This window comes from Pongo pygmaeus, chromosome 21 (assembly GCF_028885625.2).
Source record: "Pongo pygmaeus isolate AG05252 chromosome 21, NHGRI_mPonPyg2-v2.0_pri, whole genome shotgun sequence".
Taxonomy (NCBI): domain Eukaryota; kingdom Metazoa; phylum Chordata; class Mammalia; order Primates; family Hominidae; genus Pongo; species Pongo pygmaeus.
The window spans coordinates 453747-475711 of record NC_072394.2 but is presented as its reverse complement, the minus strand read 5'-3'; the positions used below and the strand labels follow the sequence as shown (position 1 = coordinate 475711).

Below are 21965 nucleotides of genomic sequence, written 5' to 3'. Positions count from 1 at the left end.
ACTGCAACCTTCCGCCTCCCAGGTTCAAGCAATTCTCCTGCCTCAGCCTCCCAAGTAGCTGAGATTACAGACACGCGCCACCATGCCCAGCTAATTTTTGTATTTTTAGTAGAGATGGGGTTTCATCATGTTGGCCAGGATGGTCTCGATCTCTTGACCTCGTGATCCACCTGCCTCGGCCTCCCAAAGTGCTGGGATTACCGGTATGAGCCACTGCGCCAGGCTGACTTGGATTATTTCAAATCAAGTTTACATAAACTCTAGTACTGAAATATTAAAAAGTTCTGGTAAAAAAAAGTTTATATCCTACTGCTCTACAATAAGCCACACACTGAACTTTGACATTCAAACAGAACCAAACTGAATAAGGAGAAGAAACATTTATACCTTTAGTCTTTCTGATAATGGTTTCTCAGAAACTACTTCAAGTACTGAAGTATTTGAATCTTGACTATTCATACGAGCTACTGTGGCACTGCTAATGGTTCTCTGCTTTCCAGCTCTTATTGCAATCACATGTTCAGAGAGTAAGTGATCATGATGCTCATTTGGAGTATCTAACAGGATAAAGACCAAATCAAATCTGGATAGTAGTGCACTCCCCATTCTACGAAGCATGAAAGAAAGAAGAAACAATGATTGGAATCAAAAGGAAAAACCAGAAAACTGTTTACTCACTTGTTTACTATTAAAGTTTCATGCAGAACTTGAAAAACCAAGATTTAGGTTAAAGAAATAAGCAAATAGCTTCTTGGATTCGATATATCCAACCACTGCAACATAGGCACAAGAATTACACGTATCTACCCCGGGTAGGTTGAGGACATGGCTCTTTCTCACACCCCCAAACCCACTGAATTCTTCATGTCCTATTATCACTAATTGGCAATACTGCTACATGACATATCAGAGGTTAGCTAGTTCAGTATTTTGTTCATGATACCATTAAAAAACAGAATCCAAGTCTGCTGGATTTTTGTTCAATAGATCTTTCTGATTTTTCTAATATAGCACTTTGTCATTTTACTAAAGAAAAACTACTAGTAGGTTGATTTTTTTGGTGGTGGTGGTAAATACCCTAAATCTCCAAGTACACATTGTGTATTTCACTATGTATCAAAGACTGTTTCTATATTGATACATTATTAAACAATAGGAAATTAACTCCACCCCCACTAGGCTTAAGGCTCTAATTTTTCAGGAGGCACTCTTTTGTCTTTTTCTCACTTTTGTATCACTTAAATATATTTTTCCTTTTCCACACATTTTGTCCAAGCTGTACAGAATGAATTAGAAGAGAAAGCATACATACATAAACATTGTTTTTGAAAAAAGCAGGATCATACCACTTAAATTTAAGTTTGTTAATGTGCTTTTCTCACTTAATAGTACAGCACAGACATGTTCCCCCATTAGTACATACAAAGCCACTTTTGTTCTCATAATCACTACAGTCTTATTATAGTTTTAAGGTGTTTCCAATGTTTGGCAGCAATAATGCTGCAATACCCATGCTATAAACCTATCGTTGTGCACTTGTATGACTATTTCTGTGAACAGTAGTCCTAAAAGTAGAGTGGCTATAACAAACAGAATGTGCATTTAGAATTGTGATCAACACACCAAGGGGTCCTACAAAATAATAAATTGTGTATGTGAGAAACAATTTTTTTTCTTTTTTTTTTTGACATGGAGTCTCACTCTGTCACCCAGGATGGAGTGTGGTGGCACAATCTCGGCTCACTGCAACCTCCACCTCCCAGGTTCAAGCAATTCTCCTGCCCCAGCCTCCCAAGTAGCTGAGATTACAGGTGGCTGCCATCATGCCTGGCTAATTTTTGTATTTTTACTAAAGACGGGGTTTTGCCATGTTGGCCAGGCTGGTCTCAAACTCCTGACTTCAGGTGATCCACCCGCCTCAGCCTCCCAAAGTGCTGCGATTACAGGCATAAGCCACCCGCCCAGCCAGTGAGAAACCATTTTCACACTACTTTGCCAAAAATGATTAATATTTAAAATGTTTGCCAGTCTGGTGGATCTCAATGGTACTTCATTGTTTTACTCTGCAGTGTTTAAGCACATTTTTGTGCATTTATTGGACATTTGTAACTTCTGTGAAATATCCATGTTTTTCCCATGTAGTTCTGTGAACTATTTCTTTTTCTTATTGAATTAGAGTAATTCAATATATTAAAGGTATAAACATTTGAAGAGACTTACTTTAAATTCTCAGAAACTGTTTTGGCTTTATTGTAATGTCCTCCAACTGGATTTGCAGCAGCAATAATAGAAGTTCTTGCAGGAAGGCTACAAACCACACCAGCCTTAGCAAGACTAATACTTTGCTGCTCCATGGCTTCCAACAAGGCTTGATGTTGATTCCCCATCTTATCAAATTCATCGATTCCACAAATACCTACAATCAAAATAGAATAAAGCAGAAAAAACATTTTTTCTTCGGTCGAGTTCCAAATTTTATAGGATGGAAATTGTTTCACAATAATTATTTCCATTTGTTTCAGCAGTTAAAATTATAAAATGTCATACAATGGAGAATTACTGTTTGTTTCGCAGCAAGTTAATACATTTGTCTTATTTAACTAAGTCTTGTGTAATAGTTATTCCTTTAGCATTTTTCATATGCAAGGCACTATGTTGTGAGGATTACAAAAATGAAGAGTAATCCTCAAAATGCTTAAGGACTTAAATTCAAATGGGTGAGATGTTACATACACACACACACGCACAATTTAATAAGTATACCTCAATACACATATAATAAGTTTATTATGTTTAATAAGTATATTTCAAAACCTATACCAGGTATTGACTATACACTTGTATGCACTTATAGGGAAATCACTTAATCTCTTTAAACATAATACAATGCACCACCACTAACTAAAGGCACTGTATGTACCAGGAATGTCATGTCTATTGCATAAGTTATTGGAGATTCTCTAACATTACCTTGTAATATTTGTCTTCCTTTCTCCCCATACCAGTTAGGTTAGTATCTGGGGGTCACATCTGAAGGGCTTTGATGTGGTTAAACCCCTCCATATCTACTCTATACCTAAGTAAGCCTTGCTAGCACAGAGGAGTATATGGAAAATAACTGCTGATTAGTCTTTTTGACCCCCAGCTGCTAACCTAACTGGTATGGGGAGCAGGGAAGACAAATATTATAAGGTAATGTTAGAGAGTCCCCAATAACTTGTGCAATAGACATGACATTCCTGGCACATACAGTGCCTTTAGTTTATTTCAACAGATTTTCTTCTATCCTTGAATCCATTTCTGGTTTCATGTTTGGGTTTTCTACTTCATGGAACCAATTATGTTGAATTTCCTTTGTTCTCTATCTCTGTTATTTCCTCTCTAATTGTATTAAGCTTTGTTCTTTTGCATTCACTGTGATTATCTCAAGCCTTTCCTCTTTATAATTTCTCATTCAGCAGTGTCAATTTTATATATTAGTTTAATAACATTGTTAGTCATCAATTTGTCTCTCATACCCTTATCTTTTTGTTTTGAGCTATTTCATTAATGTTCTTATCAAACATGAAACACTCATGGGAAATTTTCATTTGTTCCTTAGATTATAATTTTGTCTACAGTGAGGTCTTTTACTGGGCATATTAAATGTCTTTCTTTCTTCCTACGTTATTTCTTCACAGCTGCTATGCTGTCTCTTTATCTTGCTCATGTATAATAATGGCTGCTCTGTCCAAACCTATTTTTTCCGACACAGTATACATGAATTCTTGTCAATACGCTTTTCCCAATGTAATTTTGACCCATTTTTTCCTTTCCAGCTACAGTTTGCACTTTTTGGTAACGTCATGATTTAGGAGAGGGAAGCAAGGGGGGCTTTGTTGAACTTTGTACCACCATTCTTGCTGATCTCTCTTCTGAGAGTTCACCCGCCTCTGTTGGGAATGTGTCCCATATTCATGGCAGGGGATCCCAGCGCATTAGCCTGTTCCTGCTGTTCAATGTGGAGCTCCGGGACATAGTGAGCCTTCCCTGCCTGTGCTAAGATCCTAGCAGTGGTACACTCATAGGCTTTATCTCCACCTTTCCCTGGGCTGCCTACTGCTCTGTCTGCCTATACCTCTCTGGATTCATGGTATTACTGGAAATTATCAAGATTGCTAATACAGTTCCTCAGAGATGGGGTAGGAATAAAGTCAAGCTACTTCCTACTTTGGCTGTCACTTTTCAAAGTATAAAGCAAGAGCTGGTAAGCCTTTTCTGCAAAGGTGCAGAAGTATATATTTTAAGTTTCACAGGCCATGTACAACCTTACATATTCTTTGGCTTTTCTGTTTGTACTTTACAATCTTTTAAAAATATATAAGCCAGTTTTAACTTGTGGACTGTACTAAAACACACTGTTGGCTGGTTTGACCTATGGACCAAAGTTTAATGACCCCTTGTTTTAAAGCATAAAACATACACTTTGAACTTTTTTTTTTTTTTTTTTTTTTTTGAGAGACAGAGTTTCGTTCTGTTACCCAGGCTGGAGTACAGTGGCACCATCATGTCTCACTGCAACCTCCATCTCCTTGGTTCAAGCGATTCTTGTGCTTCAGCCACCTGAGCAGCAGGGATTACAGGCATGCGCCACCTCACCCAGCTAATTTTTGTATTTTTAGTAGAGACAGGGTTTTGCCATGTTGGCCAGGCTGGTCTCAAACTCCTGGTCTCAAGTGTTCTGCCTGCCTCGGCCTCCCAAAGTGCTGGCATTAAAATTTTTTTTAAAAACCTCCAAATCACTTTCTACTTCTAGTTAACGAAAAGTTTCAGGGTTTCATGAGTATCATCTTTTTATTACTATATTTTACCTGGTAACTTAGCAAAGATATTCTCACTTCTGATGAGCTATATAATAACGAGATACATGTTTTTGGTATTTATTTATTCAGCAAATATTTACTAGATATAAATGCAATAAATTTATAAATTCAATAAACTGAATGCCTTCTATATACCAGTACTATGTTCTAGGAATGCCAAGTATGGCACTGAAAAGACAAAATTCCCTGCTCTTGGAAGCTTATGTTCTACTCAGCCAATAGGGGAGCTAGGCAATAAAAAAGTAAACAATATAGAAGGTGAAAAGTGCTATGGAAGAAAAAAGTATATTAGGGTAAGGAAAATAAGGTCTGCTAAGGTGCAGCAGGGGCAGGGGAGGTTATAAGTTAAAATATGGTACTTAGGGAAGACCTCACTGGGATCAGGACGGTTGAGCAAAACATTAAGGGAGAAAGAAAACAAGCCTTTGCAGCTCTATCTGGGGTAAGAACATTCCAGGCAAACGGAACAGAAAGTACAAAGGCCCTTATGAGGAAATGTGACCTGCCTGGTGTGCTGGTGGTGTCCAAGGCAGAGCCACCAATGGAGCTAGAGAAGAGGAGACATGGGAAGCAGCAGATAAGGAGGCAAAAGAGGTGAAAGGCCAGAACATGAATGGCCCTGGGCCACTCTCAAGACTTTGGCTTTCACTCTGAGCGAGACGGGCAGTAACTGGAGGGTTGTGAGCAAAAGAGTAACACTATCTAATTTTTAATGAGATTACCGTATGAAAAACAACAGGAAGGGGCAAGGGTGGTTATAGGCATGCCAATTAGGAGATTACAGTAATAATCCATGTGAGACATGATGGTGCCACGGACCAGGGTAATGAAGAAGTGGTTAGAGAGCAGATATATTTTCACGGTAGAGCCAACAAGATTTGCTGACAGATTAATGTGGGGTATGAGAAAAAGTCAAGGATGGCTCCATGTTTTCTGATTTGAGCAATTATAATGAGAGTTGTCATTTACTGAGATGAGGAAGACTGTGAAAATAGATTTGAAAGGCAAAATCAGGATTTTAATTTTAGACATGTTAAGTTTGAGAAATTTGTGGAGATACTGTAGAGACAATAAGAAGTATGTACCTGATATTTAAGGGAAATGAGATTATAAATTTAGAATTTTTCATGGATAGGTAGGTAAAGCCAATGAAACTATACAAGATCACCAAGAAGGTAAATACTGACCTAGAAGACAAAAGGTCCAAGAACTAAGCACCTTAGTTAACAACAGGTAAGAGGCTGTAGAGATGAAGAACCAGTAAACGACTGAGAAAGAAGTAAAGAATGAAGTAAAGTGGCCTGGAAACCAACGAGAATTTCAAGGGTCTCAAGGAGGAGGGAGTGATTAACTGTGTCAAATGTGGCTACCAGGTCCTGGGTTCAGAAATGTGGAAGTCACTGGCAAACCAGAAGGAATGAACGACCTTAACTGGACTGGAATCTGGACACTGCCTGACACATGCATGGAAACATGTTTTTCCAATAAGGTGAAGGCATCACAAAGAGAAACTTAGGTGACAATGCCCCATGTAGAGGTTTCTTCTTGCTGGGCCCTATGCCTGGATTTCTTATCACCTGTCACTCAAATCCTGAAAAAAAACCAATGAGTTCGGTTACAATACAGCAAAACTATTCATTCTGAAGTAGGCCAGGTATGGTGGCTCACGCCTGTAGCCTGTAATCTCAGCACTTTGGGAGGTGAGGTGGGTGGATCACTTGAGGCCAGGAGTTCAAGACCAGCCTGGCCAACATGGTAAAACCCTGTCTCTACTAAAAATTAGCTGGATGTGGTCACACACACCTGTAATCCCAGCTACTCAGGAGGCACGAGAATGGCTTGAACCTGGAAGGCAGAGGTTGCAGAAAGCTGAGACTGCACCACCGCCCTCCAGCCTGGGTGACAGAGCAAGACTCTGTCTCACAAAAAGAAAAAAACATCAAAAGTAACACCTGTAATCTCCTATTGCAAGTCCTCTGTGAGCAAAGGATGACATCCACCTTTTTGTCAGTGCCAAGGTTTCTCAACTATTTAGAGCTAAATCATAGTAATGCATTCAACAAGTATTTACTGTGCCCCTATGTACTAGGCAATGGGAACATGGCAGTCCACAAGACATCCAAATCCCACCATACAGGGAGCTTACTATAAAGCTTCAAAACAGGCTTTTTAAAAAAATGATCACAAATGTGATAGGTGGTATGAAATGGGAAGTTCAGGGAGCTACACATATTTATTTGATTTTTACATATACTTGTATCTGCTATAAGATTCTGAAAATGAATGACATTAAATACAGTTTCAATTCTGTAGTATAAAAATGATGATACTGCATTTCCAATGATTATTTCTGACAGTGTCAACTTACTGGTTAGGACTTTGCTAACTAAATGTTTCTCTTAAACAGAATGTAAAGAAATTAACTGAAAAGGAAAAGGCTTTTCAAAAAGTCCCAGAATCACTAATTATTCCCTTTGGCCTCTCACCTTGATCACCAAGTACCAGGGCACCAGCTTCCAAAGCAAAATCTCCAGAGGAACTATCTTTTGAAAGAGTTACCGTCAGACCAGACGTGGTCGTGGTGTTACCACAAACATACACGCCACGTGGGGCAACATTACACGCTGCCTAAGGAAACAAAAAGTTTAAGAGAATCATCCAATGTAAAAAGGAAGTAATAGCTAACAGCAGTTGCTCACAAACATTAGGTATATACTAGGTATTCTTTTAAGAGCTTTAGTGTACAAGGTGCACCATCACCAGCAGAGAAAGGTATTATTATATCCTGATTTACTGATGTCAAAACCAAGGCCAACAAAGAGTGAATGAGGAACTACACAGCTATGAAGGTGGAAAGTCAGGATTCAATCAAAACCAGGCAGTCAGATTCTGAAGTCTGTGGTCATATAAATACTCAACACAATTCCAATTTATGCTTCATTTTCAAGTTCGAAAAGCAAAAACATGAGTACCAATTTTAATTTTGAAGGTTCCAATGCTTCTTTAAACATCAGGTAATAAAATGACTTAATACATGCTCACCTTCTGAGCAAACATGCTATAACAGGCCAGAAAAGTAAACAGCACAAGAGTTAAAAGCATAGCTCTCTGGAGTCAGACAGACCTGTTTAAATCGTGGCTCCACCATGCACCAGCTGTGTGGCTCTCAGACCTCTCTGAGCCTCAGCTTCCTTATGTTTTATCACAGCATTGCCCTGAACAATAAATGAAATCATGTATGAAAGGCATTTAATTTGGTACCTGGCACATAAGTGCCCAATGTAAAACCGCTGTGTATGGCAATGCACTGCCCAATTCCAGGGGACAGTATTCACATCTCAAACACCCACTGTTATCCTATGCTGCTGGCTCAATAAATAGTAATTATCATTATTTTTGTTACTTATATAGTCTTTCTGAGAAATCTTATAACACACAGAGTATGATGGTTTACTAGGTGGTAAGAAGAAAACACAAAAATATAAAGTAAATGGTTCATAACGGTTGGTGTTAGCCTAATTTTTAATTTGTTTTGTTATATTTATTATTTTTGAGGCAGGGTCTCACTCTGTCGTCCAGGCTGGAGTGCAGTGGCACAATCCTAGCTCACAGCAACCTTGAACTCCTGGCCTCAAGTGATCATCCCACCTTGTGATATCCTACCTTGTTTTAACCTGAGTGACTCTCTCCTAGCAGAGAGAGAGCCAGACAGACTCCATTTCACCTCCCTCCAAGCATAGCTACTGTAAAACTGACTCAAAGCACGTCCAGAAATGCACCTGTTGATAAGATGCTGAGGCGAGTTGCACCAGCAGCTCCCGGGTGGCGTGCGCAGTGGATGGCATCCAAAACCCCTGCATTTATCTCTGTACCTGCAGGGTACAGGTAAGCCCCTGTACCTGGAACTGTTTATTTTTTTGTAACTGCATTTGGAACCAATTGATTTTTTTAACTTTTTGCCAGTTCTGCTTCCGTAAAAATTGCTTCAGCTAAAATCCCCCCTCCCCTATTTAGACCATGGTATAAAAACAAAACTAGCCCCTTCCTCGGGGCTGAGAGAATTTTGGGCGTGAGCTGCCTCTCGGTCGCCGGCTAATAGAGGACTCTTTAATTTGTCTCAAAGTGTGGCGTTTCTCTATAACTCGCATGGTTACAACAACCTCAGCTTCCCTAGTAGCTGGGACTATAGAAGCATGCCATCATGACTGACTAATTAATTTTCCGTAAGAAACAAGGTCTCACTATGTTGCCCAGGCTGGTCTAAAACTTCTAGGCTCAAGTGATTCTCCCACTTCAGCCTCCTGAGTAGCTGGGACCATAGGCACATGCCACCACACCTAATTTTTTTTTAAATTGTTTTTAGAGACGGGATCTCACTATATTGTCCAGCTTGGTCCTCCTGCCTTGGCCTCCCAAAGTGTTGGGATTACAGGCGTGAGCCACTGCACCCAGCCTATTAGTCTCGTTTTTAAAAACCCTGGCTTAGTGTGGCTTACATGCCATACTCTATACTATTCAGGATGTTTAATTTCCACTAACATTACAGATTCTATTTTTAAATTGAGCCAAAGGCATTATTCCAGGTCTGAAAAACAAGAAAAACTGCCAATGTAACTTCTTGGTATTAACACTTTCAATACCACTAGATACACTTTAGAACAACTATCTGCCAAGAAACATTTATTAAAAAAAAAAAGAGGCCAGGCGCGGTGGCTCATGCCTGTAATCCCAGCACTTTGGGAGGCCGAGGCGGGCGGATCATAAGATCAGAAGATGGAGACCCTCCTCGCTAACACGGTGAAACCCCGTCTCTAATAAAAATACAAAAAATTAGCCGGGCGTGGTGGTAGGCGCCTGTAGTCCCAGCTACTCGGGACGCTGAGGCAGGAGAATGGCATGAACCCGGGAGGCGGAGCTTGCAATGAGCCAAGATCACGCCACTGCACTCCAGCCTGGGCGGCAGAGCGAGACTCCGCCTCAAAAAAAAAAAGAGAGAGAGCAAAAAAAGGAAGTTTTATATACTGCAAGCAGTATGTACAAATTATGAGATTTGTACAGATAAGACACTCTAGGGGTTAAAACAGGCTCCCACCTATAATTCACTAATTCCAACGTTACACACACGAACATGTATAATACCACACAAAAGACAGAAAAGAAAGCTGTAACAATTCAGATCCCCACTTGCATCTTTTCCTACATATTCTAAACATAATGTTTTCTTTCTTTTTTTTTTTTTTTTTTAAAGACAGGGTCTTGCTCTATTGCCCAGGCTGGGGTACAGTTGCATAACGACGGCTCCCTGCATTCTCCAACTTCTAGGCTCAAGCAATCATCCTGCTGCAGCCTCCGGAGTAGCAGGGACTACAGGTGTGCGCCACCATGCCCAGCTAATTGTTTTATTTTTTGTAGAGATAGGGTCTCACTTTGTTGCACAGGCTGGTCTTGAACTCCAGGCCTCAAGTAATCCTTCCGACTTGGCCTCCCAAAGTGTTAGGATTACAGGCGTAAGCTACTGCACCCAGATTCCTGTTCATGATGAGCTTTGTTTCACCTATAAGGGGTACCTTGAGCCTCTGTTGTTAGGCTACATTGTAGCGAGGTCTCAGAGCAGAATTTATTTTTTAAAAAGTAGCCCCAGCTGGCCAAAAGGAACCAAACACAGATGAAATATCTATGGAATTATAATAATATCTAGGAATTAAAATGACTGGTTTAACACTCAACCACAGGCAATAAAGGATGACTCAGATATGAAGGACAGTGGGTTTATAATGTAATGACAAGATCAAAGCAGTTCTCAAGCCTGGCTGCATATTAGAATCATCTGTGGACTGTTGTACACATATAGACACTAGGACACTAACTTGGAAACTCTTAACTCAATTGGCTTGCAGTGGGCTATGGTATTTTCACAGAGCTCCAAAAGTAATTAAGATGTGCAGCCAGGGTCCCAATCCTTGGAAAAAGATTTAGGAGCCATACTACTACAACTTACTAAAGGGCCAGAGAAGCCCTGGTCAATTTTCCACATCGAGTGAAGAAGGGGGTCACAGGCATTTTTAGAAAGCACAGTGGCCGAGCACAGTGGCTCACACCTGTAATCCCAGCACTTTGGAAGGCTGAGGCAGGCGGATCTGCTTGAGCCCAGGAGTTCGAGACCAGCCTGGACAACATGGCAAAACCCCATCTCTACAAAAAAAGCATTAGCAAGGCATGGTGGCACATGTCTATAGTCCCAGCTACTTGAGAGGCTGAGTTGGAAGGATTGCCTGAGCCCAAGGTGGAGGCTGCAGTAAGCCAAAGTTGCGCCACTGTACTTCAGTCTGGGCAAAAGAGGGAGACCTTGTCTCAAAAAAATAAAGTAGAAAGCACATTACAGCTGGCTTACCGGGTGTCACTTTAAGGAAACTATAAGCATACCAATATGCAGCACCTTCTAGAGCCATCATAAAACCCAGGAAAGGAAAACCACTAGGCTCTGACTGGCAGAGGCAGAATTTTCTTGGGGATCTACAAATGACCGGTCACAGCAGTTGCCTTGCTTTGGGCCGAGCGTGGTGGCTCACACCTGTAATCCCAGCACTTTGGGAGGTTAAGGTGGGTGGATCACTTGAGGCCAGGAGTTCAAGACCAGCCTGGCCAATACAGCAAAACCCTGTCTCTACTAAAAATGCAAAAATTAGCTGGGCGTGGTGGTGCGCACCTATAATCCCCGCTACTCAGGAGGCTGAGGCACAGGGATTGCTTAAAAGTGGGAGGCGGAGGTTGCAGTGAGCCCAGATCATGCCACTGTACTCCAGCCTGGGCAACAGAGTGTGACTCTGTCTCGAAAAAAAAAAAAAGGTTGCCTTGATTTGGACTCAGAAGCAGTGGAGATGTATACAGACAGATCCCATACCTTTAGCAGACTGTTCTTAAAGCCCAATACAGTGTTTATGTACTTGTATGAGGGAGAATAGGTGACCCTGCTTTAACTCCCCTGAACTATTCTGTTAATAGGTGAGGTCACATTAACAAGTAACAACGACAAAAACTAGCAAAACAATGGTTAGAGAAATGGTTAATATTTCCTAATCTTGATGTCTCAACAGACCAGGATGTCTGTACAGCCTATGTAACAGGAGACTGGCTCAATTTAAAAATATGGTCAGATATAAGTTACATATTACTCACACAAATTCCAATTCATTTACGCCACCTAACCATGTCCTCTGGAACACACACACTACATGCTTTGAGAAAATTCACTTGTGAATTATTAACGCATTTTACAAGCAAAAGAACAAACACTAAACGACTGATTTTCTACCTGTAGCATCTGACTTTTTCCTAGGCCTGGATCTCCAACAACAAGGATGTGTGGGTCTCCCCGAATTGGAATTCTGTTTTTGTCATCTGCATATTTCTGGCTTCCTCCAAAGAGTGCTAATGCCAAACCTGCTTTAACAAGCTCAAGTGTGAAAAAAGAACAAAAAACAGAATTAAGGAAAACATAAAGGTGACTAGTAAAGGGGGTATTCCTCCTTCTATAACATTAATTTGTTTGGGGATTGTTTTAAAAGCATGATTGTTAATTTTTTCCTTAAAAAAGAAAGTCTAAAAACAAACTTCTATCATGTAAATGATTAAAAAGTACAAACTTGAAAGCATATAAAATCAGAGAGCTATCTTAGAAATTACTAAGACCTACCTTGCAAGGCATAAATCCATTCCACAAAAACGAGAAATATTTGTTTCTGCTTTAATACGGCAGTGTCTAGTCACTTTAAAAGCCCATTTCTTACCAAAAGTAGCTGGGTCTGGTGGCGTGTGCCTGTAGTCCCAGCTACTCGGCAGGCTGAGGTGGGAGAACTGTTTGAACTTGGGAGGTGGAGGTTGCAGTGAGCTGAGATCGCATCACTGTACTCCGTCTGGGTGACAGAGCAAGACTCCATCTCAAAAAGATAAATAAATAAAATAAAAGTGCATTTATATTTACTCTAGTTGGTAAAAGTTTTTTCTTAAAAGGAGCTATACAGCTGACACCTATAATCCCAGCACTTTGGAGGCTAAATTGGGTGGATCACTTGAGGCCAGGACTTACAGACCAGCGTGGGCAACATGGCAAAACCCCATCTCTACAAAAAATACAAAAAAATTAGCTGCACATGGTGGTGCACGCCTGTAGTCCCAGCTACTCAGGAGACTGAGGTCAGGAGGATGACCTGAGCCCCAAAGCTCGAGGCTGCAGTGAGCCATGACTGCGCCATCACACTCTAGCCTGGGTGACAGGGCGAAACCCTGTCTCAAAGAATAAAAAAAATTAAAAAAAAAAAAGGAGCTATAGTTTGCTTGCCTCCCATACCATTAATTTACAAATAAAGATTCATATTAAGATATAAATAACTGGCCAATAGAAATTTGCTACTTTCTATAAAGTTTTTATATGTTATTTTTGCTTAGCTTATATACTTTTTGAGTAAAGATGAAGTAAAATACTTACTTCATGACCAAAAATGACAGGGCAAAGAGAGCTGAAAAACAGAACACAACTTATAAATTCTAATTTATATTTCAATGATCCATTAGGAGATCTCCTTTACAATTTGTTTAACTTGCTTAATATCAACAAAGACAAATGTAAAAAATTTACATCCCCTCAACTGAAATTTTATTCTTACAGTACATTTCTCAAAATTCTTGGTTAATCTATAAGGGTTAGAATGTTTTAAAAACTCTGCCTGCATAAGGAAAAGAGGATACTTGCAAAGCATCTTAAAGTAACTAAATATAATGTTGCTCTTCTTACACAACTAGCCTTAAAATGCGTCACAATCATGGTCTTCCATTTTAGGATACGGGATTATATTGTATTTTATGTGAATAGACATCTTGAGACTGTGCAGCCAAGTCACTGAAAAGAGACTAAGAAGTGAACTCAGTATATAATACTCTAAGAGGGGATAAAATTTCATTTTTTTCAGTTCAAATCAAAAGGTCAAATTAAGTAAGAAAATGAGGCCGGGTGCAGTGATTTGTAGAACCAGAAAGTCCAGAAAGGTGGGATAACTCAAAGCATGGGCTTCCAGCCTACAGGTAAATCTAAACATTTTCTGGTTGATAATTGGTTGAGTTTGTCTAAAGACCTGGGATCAATAGAAAGGAATGTTTGGGATGCAAGAGGTTGTAGAGACCAAAGTTTTATCATGCACATGAAGCTTTTAGCTAGCAGGTTTCAGAGAGAACAGGCTGTAAAACGTTTCTTATCAGACTTAAAATCTGTGTTGATGTTAATGCCAGAGAGGTATAATAAGGCATGTCTGACCCCCACTTCCCTTTGTGGCCTGAATCAGTCTTTCAGGTTAAATCTTAAGAGCCCTGGCTGAGGAGGAAGTCTGTTTAAATGGGTGGGGGGCCTTAGAATTTTATTTTTGGTTTACAGGTTCATGCCTGTAATCCCAGCAAGCACTCTGGGAGGCCAAGGTGGAAGAACTGCTTCAGCCCAAAAGTTCAAAACTAGCCTGTGCAACAAAGTGAGACCCCGATATCTACAAAAAAAAATTTAAAAATTTGCCAGGCGTGGTAGCACACACCTTTAGTCCCAGCTACTTGTGAGGCTGAGGTGGGAGAATAACTTAAGGCCAGGAGTTGGAAGCTACAGTGAGCTCTGATTGTGCCATGGCAATCCAGCCTGGGCAACACAGCAAGACCCTGTCTCTAAAAAAAATTAAGAAAAAGAGTATAAAACAGTACATTTACATTTGTCAATTTTATAAACAAGGAACAAACAAAAATAGGGTGGGAGAGAAAATCAGGAGTAAAACGTGAGTCTTTATTCCCTTTTAATATATGTAAACACAGAAGGAGGTGGTGGTATGCTCATATCCCCTTGGCACTCACTGTTCAGTATGTTCTGGCTTCCTACTGGCATCTGCACCTGTCTGCCAAAGACCTTTCTATGGCCACACAAGCATCATCGGCAGGCAGGATGGGCAGGCCAGAAGTGCTGAGGTGTTTAATACTCCTGGGGGCAGTCCCAAATGTAGGCCCTTAAATGGAAAAATACTGAAGCTGGCTTTCCACAGTGGAGTTTTCCACTGGCCCAGGAGGATTATGTCCCAGACACTAGTGGGTCACCTGTTCGTTAAGGCACCTACACTGGCTGCCATCACTTCCCCATTTCCCTACCAGTAACTCCAGAATCACCTCCCAAGTAAACTATGTTGACCCAAATCATTGCTTCTGAAGGAATCTAAACTAAAACATAAACTTCTACTGTCACCTAGGCTGGGTTGACAAATTTTTTCTTAAAGGGCCAGAAAGTAAGTATTTTCAGCTTCACAGGCTATACTGTCTCAGTCACAACTACTCAACTTGTAGCGTGCAAGCAACTATGAACAGTAATGTAAGTAAACCGGGTGGGGATGTGTTTTAATAAAATTTGACTTACAAAAACAGGCAGCCTGCCTAGTTTGCCAATCTCTGCTAGACTGATAATAGAGGACCATGAAAAATTCTAGTTTTGATGCTGAAATCACAAACATGGAGGGGAAAAAGCAAACTGTGGGAAGAAAACAAAAGTTTTCCATACTTACTCTTCTATAAGTATGGGAGAAGAGGGACCACTAAAAATGTTCAGTTTTAATTTACAATCATTAAGAGGAACCAAAGATGTTTGGATTCTCGACCAGGTTGCTTCCTTGGCCACCTGCTCAAAGGACTCACTCCCAGACCACCCCAGGAACCCTAAGTTAGAGCAGCCTCTCTTCCAGGATGGGGTCTGAATGGCTTTTATTCAGAGGGAAGTAGGGTTTAAGGACAAAAAACCCCTGTGGAGCACTATTCTTTACTCAGTCAGCTAATTAAAATATTAAAGCCAGAAAGAAAAAGCATCAAATCCTCTTACAGACCTGAGCCTACTGAACAGCAAAGCATGACAAAATCACTTTTTTTTTTTTTTTTTTTTTTGGTGAGACAGAGTCTTGCTCTGTTGCTCAGGCTGGAGTGCAGTGGCGCGATCTCAGATCACTGCAACCTCCGCCTCCCAGGTTCAAGAGATTCTCCTGTCTCAGCCACCCAGGAAGCTAGGATTACAGGCACCTGCAATCATGCCTGGCTAATTTTTCTATTTTTAGTAGAGACAGGGTTTCACCATATTGGTCCAGTTGGTCTCGAACTCCTGACCTAAGGTGATCCACCCGCCTCGGCCTCCCAAAGTGCTGGGATTACAGGCTTGAGCCACTGTGCCTGGCCAAGATCACTTTTTATAATACAATGCATTTCAAAACGTTCTCAGTTCTTTACCTCTCTTAGATATATCTATTATTCGGTCTCTCTCATTTTCTCCTATTTCTTCAAAATTACCCCACAGTTGTCAAAAAATTATCAAAAGTAACAGTATGTTGCAGTAGTTATGTTAAGTACATTATAAAATCCCACTTAATCTTTAGAACAACCTTCTGAGGTAAGTCTTATTATTTCCATTTTAAGGTGATACAAATAGGGGAAATTAAGTAATATGTCACAGATCACACTGGAAGTAAATGCCCAAAGCAGGAGTCTAACTTAGGGTTGTCTCCAAAGAAAAGCTCTTAACCACTAAAGCAAAAAATGCCTATACTTTGCTGCTTCTCCACGGCATGGCAATAGCATGGAAATAAAATTATCAAATACTTTTTTGAATATATGTTAATTCTATTTGAATCTCTATGAGCAACACCCTACATAGAACTAATTGAAATGGCTTTGGAATTCACTGTTCCCTCACTCTTCTGTTGAGCGACAAACTTCTTGTATAAGATAGTAAATATTCTGTATTGTTTAAACCAGAGATCAGCAAATTTTTTCTATAAAAGGATAAAGCAAAAATATACGAGCCATATATATCTTCTCTGTCACAACTATTCAACTCTGCCACTGTAGCACAAAAGCAGCACACTATGTAAATGAATGAGTGTGGCTATGTTCAATAGAACTTTATTTATGGACACTGAAATCTGAATTTCTTTTTTTTTTTAAGACAGAGTTTCACTCTTGTTGCCCAGGCTGGAGTGCAATGGCACGATCTTGGCTCACTGCAATCTCCATCTCCCGGGTTCAAGTGATTCTCCTGCTTCAGCCTCCCGAGTAGCTAGGATTACAGGTGCCTGCCACCACGCCCGGCCAATTTTTGTATTTTTAGTAGACACAGGGTTTCACCATGTTGGCCAGGCTGGTCTCGAACTCCCGACCTCAAGTGATCTGTCTGCCTCGGCCTCCCAAAGTGCTGGGATGTGGTGGCGTGAGCCACCACATCCAGTTGAAATCTGAATTTCCTATAAGTTCATGTGTTGTGAAATATTCTTTTAATTTATTTCAACCATTAAAAAATATAAAAATCATTCTTAATTCATAGGCCATACTCAAGTGGATGGAGTGCTGGATTTGGTACATGGACTGTAGTTTGCTGACCATTTTGACTAGTTTTTTGTTACCTGTAGCCAAGAGAACCCCCAACGTGCATCTATGTAATAAAATTTCAAATGACAGCATACATACTTGACAATGAGTTTAAACAGGTTTTCTTCAGCTTGAATCTCTTGGATGGCATAAAGGTCTTTAAGTGAGAACTCCATCAACATTCCATGTTTACACCCATCCTCAGAAGTCTTTGTTTTCTGTCCTTTGCTATTACTAATAGAATTTGCTTCAATATACAAAAGGAACATACACTTGTCATTCTTATTTCGAGAACCTATAAATTAAAAGTATTAAATACAATAGTTGGCATTTTCATTTTCCCTACAATGACTCAACTAGAATGTAAAACAAAGTCATAGGGAGCTACAAATATATGTTTTTTTTTTAAAGGGAATGTTTCATCTTATGTAAGCAACAAGAAATTCCTCAAATTATTTGAGGTTCAGGAGCATCTTAGAAAAGATGAATGTTGACGAATCATTATTGAGAGACAAATAATGAAAAGAGTTGTACCATACCTTCTTCAGCATTTGAGACTTTGACAATTCCAGTAATAGTCACTGTGTCTCCCGGGACACAGCTATCCACAAGATCATGAACAAGCTCACATTCTATTGTTCGTGGAATCCGACCTGCTTCTCTCTGATCATCAGACATCAACTCCTGGATTCTAAAAAGTTTAAATAGTTTTCAGTTAGAATACTGATGGTTTCTGCAAGATATTAACTATTCAGGGTTCACATGATGCTGAGGAACATAAAAGCAGATTTGCTTATTAACAGTTTAATGGTATATCTAAAATTACTTCAGCAGTTTCCAATTCAAGATAGCCAAATGAACATATGTATTTGCCTAGCCTCCCTCCAAAATGTCCACCAAAATCAGTCACTAAAAATTTGGGGGTATGTAGAGGTATCATCAGCAAATGAGATACTAATGAAATTTTTGAAAACAGCAAATGGTAAAGTATTGATGGATAAAACAAAATGAAGTCCAGAATACACATGGGCAAAAGCTATAGGCATACAAGAAAAGTGGGACCCAATGTTCTTAGCAGAGCCCCAGAGAAGCTTCCAAGTTGGATGTGGCAGGAATGGAGAGCAGGAGTAGATGGCTGGAAGAAAACGGTAATCAGTAGAAAGACAAGTCATGGAATAGCTGTTGAGAATTTTTGGAGAAGGTGAGTGGACAGGTGGGTAGGGGAAGAATGCGTACTTTATCATCTGGCAAAAACCAGAGCACTGTTCTAAGGAAACAAACCCATCCCCTCTGTGAAGGGAGCTAAACTGTGCAGTGAGAATATCAGAGCTTCAGAATAAAGACTCTTCATTCTACCATTTGAGAAACCCAATTCCAATTGAAAAACACATTCATAAAGCAAAATCTGATAGCCCAAACCCCTATCTTTGTATTCAGAGGTAAAGTCTTGTGAGAAAAAACTACTACCTAAAAAATTGCAAAGGAAACCTATCCTACCTACTTCAAATACTTTCTCATTCCTCATCAGACATTTGAAATCTAAATGGCAATAATTCAGGGAGCATTAAAAACAAAAAACTGCCTAAGAGTTTTGAGAAAATATTGCCATGATAAAACAGGAATAAGCCACTATAAAAAGGGAACTATGGGGAAACAAGTACAAAATCAAGAAAATTTAAAGCATGTATATAAAAATCAAGCATTTGTATTGAAGATATAAGAAAAAGCCAAAGAAATCTAGAAAACAGAACAAAGAAAATGAAAGAGTGAGGAAAAAGTTAAAACAAATAATCCAAGGAATGCATCTGATAAGAAGCTGAGAAAACAGTCAGATATTCTAAAGTTGAAGACAAAAGATCCTGCCAATCAAGCAGGATAGAGACAACTAGATACACTTTCACTGTTTCATAGCATGATAGACAAAATGGTTACAAAGAGGAGGAAAAGTCCAGTCCTCAAAGGAATGAGAATCAGATGAGCACCAGACCTCTCATAAACAGCAGAGAAAATTAAAACCAAATAGACTTCAATAGCTGGCAAACTCTTAGCCAGACTAAGATCCAAATAAAGACATTTTCAGACATGCAAGTGCTTAGAACTTTTTACCTGTCCTGTATACTTCCTGAAAATTTACTTGGGAATATTCCTTAGAAAAAATGCAATGAAGCAAGATCCTAGGATGAAGCAGTAATGCAGGTCTGGAGAACTACTGATCCAGACTCAAGCAGAAGGAAGGTATGTTTTTTTGTTTTTGTTTTTTAAGAATAAAAGGTGGATTCCACGTATTCCATAGTATATTGAAGAGAGAATGGAAAATTATGGTGAAATGGTACAGGCATACTCTAAGAAGTAAAACCAGCACTTAGAAACCTTAGGAAAAATAAAGTACTAAATGACAAAGTTACAGTCCAAATATGATGCATGCTAAAATGTGGGATAATTCCAAATAACTAGCAGAGTATAAGACAAGATAATTTGATGCTTGAGTCATTTTCATTTAAGGGGTAAAAACCAACAAAACAAAACCCAGTGACATAAATTACATCTCCTTTGCTTGGCATTTGATCATTCACTTGGTTCTTTGTTGCGCTATATTTACATTTTTATGTCAATAAAATGGGAAGGGAAAGGAGTAGAAGGACCACCGTAATAAAGACTTACCAGACGAAAAGGGGTGTTTGATATTGGGACAAAGCTGGAGGTTTTATGTTAATTATTGTGGTAATAAAGTTAATGGCCCCTAAAATGGAAGAGACAGTGGAACACGAAGATGGTCAGATCCACAGAGGCTCCTGCATGTGCTAGGTTTTTTGCTAACGGGGGATAAACTGTCCAGCCAGTTCCAGCACCGGCTTCGACTACTGAGGACGCAAGTAGGAGTAGAAAAGACAGAGGGAGAAGTCAGAAGCTCATATTATTTATCCCGGGGAATGCCATATCAGGCATTTTTATTAACATAAAAATGTAAATGCCTGTTTATTGTTTTTGTTAGACATGACCTATAAATAAACTCTGGAAGACAATTATAATTAGAAGACAAAAGGTAAACCTTGACAATTTAAAGTAATGTCGGAACTGAGAAAGTCTAGAAGATAAAAGAACAAGTATGTTTCTAATGTCCTCAGCTCACATAGAATGACTGCAGTAAAGCGAAGGAAGAAAGACACACAAGAATGGTATCTAAAGTTATGTATAATGTAACAGCAAGTTGTGGGGACTGTGCCTTTCCACACTGATTTTTTAAAAACATGCACATGTTATTACATTAAAGCTTTTTTTACTTAATAATTAATTTACCTACAATCGTTGAACATTAAAATAATAACTTTGGAATACATTCATCATACATCTAGACTACCTCTCAATGTTTTGCAGGTCATGGGCCAGGCACTGGCAACCACCTAACCTGCACGACTTCAAACCTTGCTCCAAGATCACTCACCACTTCACAATCAATTCACCCCCCCACACCCACTTTTTTAAGATGAGTCAAGTGCAGTAGTGAGAAGGGAGGAAAGAGTAGAACAAGAAGTTTGATCTGTAAGTGACTGAATAATCAACTGAAATAACTTAATACCTCCAGACTAACCCTTTGTCCCTCATAAGTGGTAAAAGTCCCACAGACTGGGTTGGAAATCAGGCTCTACTATACTCATAGGCCACACAATCATACTCAAGAGTCTTAACCATTTCCTCTTTTATAAAATGGGGTGTTTGTAAAGATCTCACTATAGTACAATTAATTATTATATATGTTGGTCTTAATTTTTCAGGGAAGAAGAGGGTGAAGCAGTTAGCAGCAGATTATCTTATCTTTTCCCTAGGTTCTTAGTTCTTAGGACCATCTCATTTCAGCCAGGTTTCCTAGAGAGCACTAACTTCAAAACCATTCATTATTTTATATTTCGGGATGAGCTATAGATTTACAGCTAGAAAAATGTAATCAATTATGGGATAAAAAATACATACACAAAAAAAACTCTGACTCACAAAAAAAAAAAAAAAGCTATTAAAAAACCCTATAGTAAAATGCCCCATTGCAACATTGAGAACATAAAATAAAACATGCCATTTCAAAGGAAGTCTTTATCTGAAAACTTCAAAACAACATTATTTCTATCACAGCTCAATATGGAATGAATCATACAGCTTTGCTTATGGCCTATATTCAGTTCAATTAATCACATAATTGAGATATAAAATCAACTATTTCTCAGTAGGACACAATATTTGCATAATGAATCCTTTCTGGAATCTGACAGAGAATAAATTTCAAATAAAGACAATTATTTAGGCCAGGAGTGGTGGCTCACGCCTGTAATCCCAGCACTTTGGGAGGCTGAGGCGGGCGGATCACGAGGTCAGGAAATCAAGACCATCCTGGCTAACACGGTGAAACCTCTAAACTAAACCTCTACTAAAAATACAAAAAAATTAGCCAGGCATGGTGGCGGGCACCTGTAGTCCCAGCTACTCAGGAGGCTGAGGCAGGAGAGTGGCATGAACCCAGAGGGGGAGCTTGCAGTGAGCCAAGATCATGCCACTGCACTGCAGCCTGGGCGACAGAGCAAGACTCCGTCTCAAAAAAAAAGAAAATTATTTTAACATACAAACTCTTCATCAAATAAACCATCTATTATACACTATTATACACTTTGTCATTTAGATAAAACGTACAATGTA

At 39.4% G+C, this 21965-nt stretch overlaps 1 protein-coding gene across 5 annotated transcripts in view; it reads right to left on the bottom strand.

Moving 5' to 3' along the window:
- The window catches only part of MCM8 (minichromosome maintenance 8 homologous recombination repair factor), a 43844-nt gene that overhangs the window by 9586 nt on the left and 12293 nt on the right, over positions 1-21965 (bottom strand). For 3 of the 5 annotated variants that reach the window (XM_063659244.1, XM_054466705.2, XM_054466707.2), the window contains 7 exons: positions 17822-17973; positions 17382-17577; positions 13348-13378; positions 12175-12315; positions 7349-7490; positions 2221-2416; positions 388-607 (listed from right to left, as the gene is read on the bottom strand). In XM_063659244.1, coding sequence (XP_063515314.1) covers positions 388-607; positions 2221-2416; positions 7349-7490; positions 12175-12315; positions 13348-13378; positions 17382-17577; positions 17822-17973 — 1078 coding nt within the window. The remainder of the gene's footprint in view (positions 1-387; positions 608-2220; positions 2417-7348; positions 7491-12174; positions 12316-13347; positions 13379-17381; positions 17578-17821; positions 17974-21965) is intronic. The other 2 variants (XM_063659245.1, XM_054466706.2) reach the window with 1 other exon arrangement.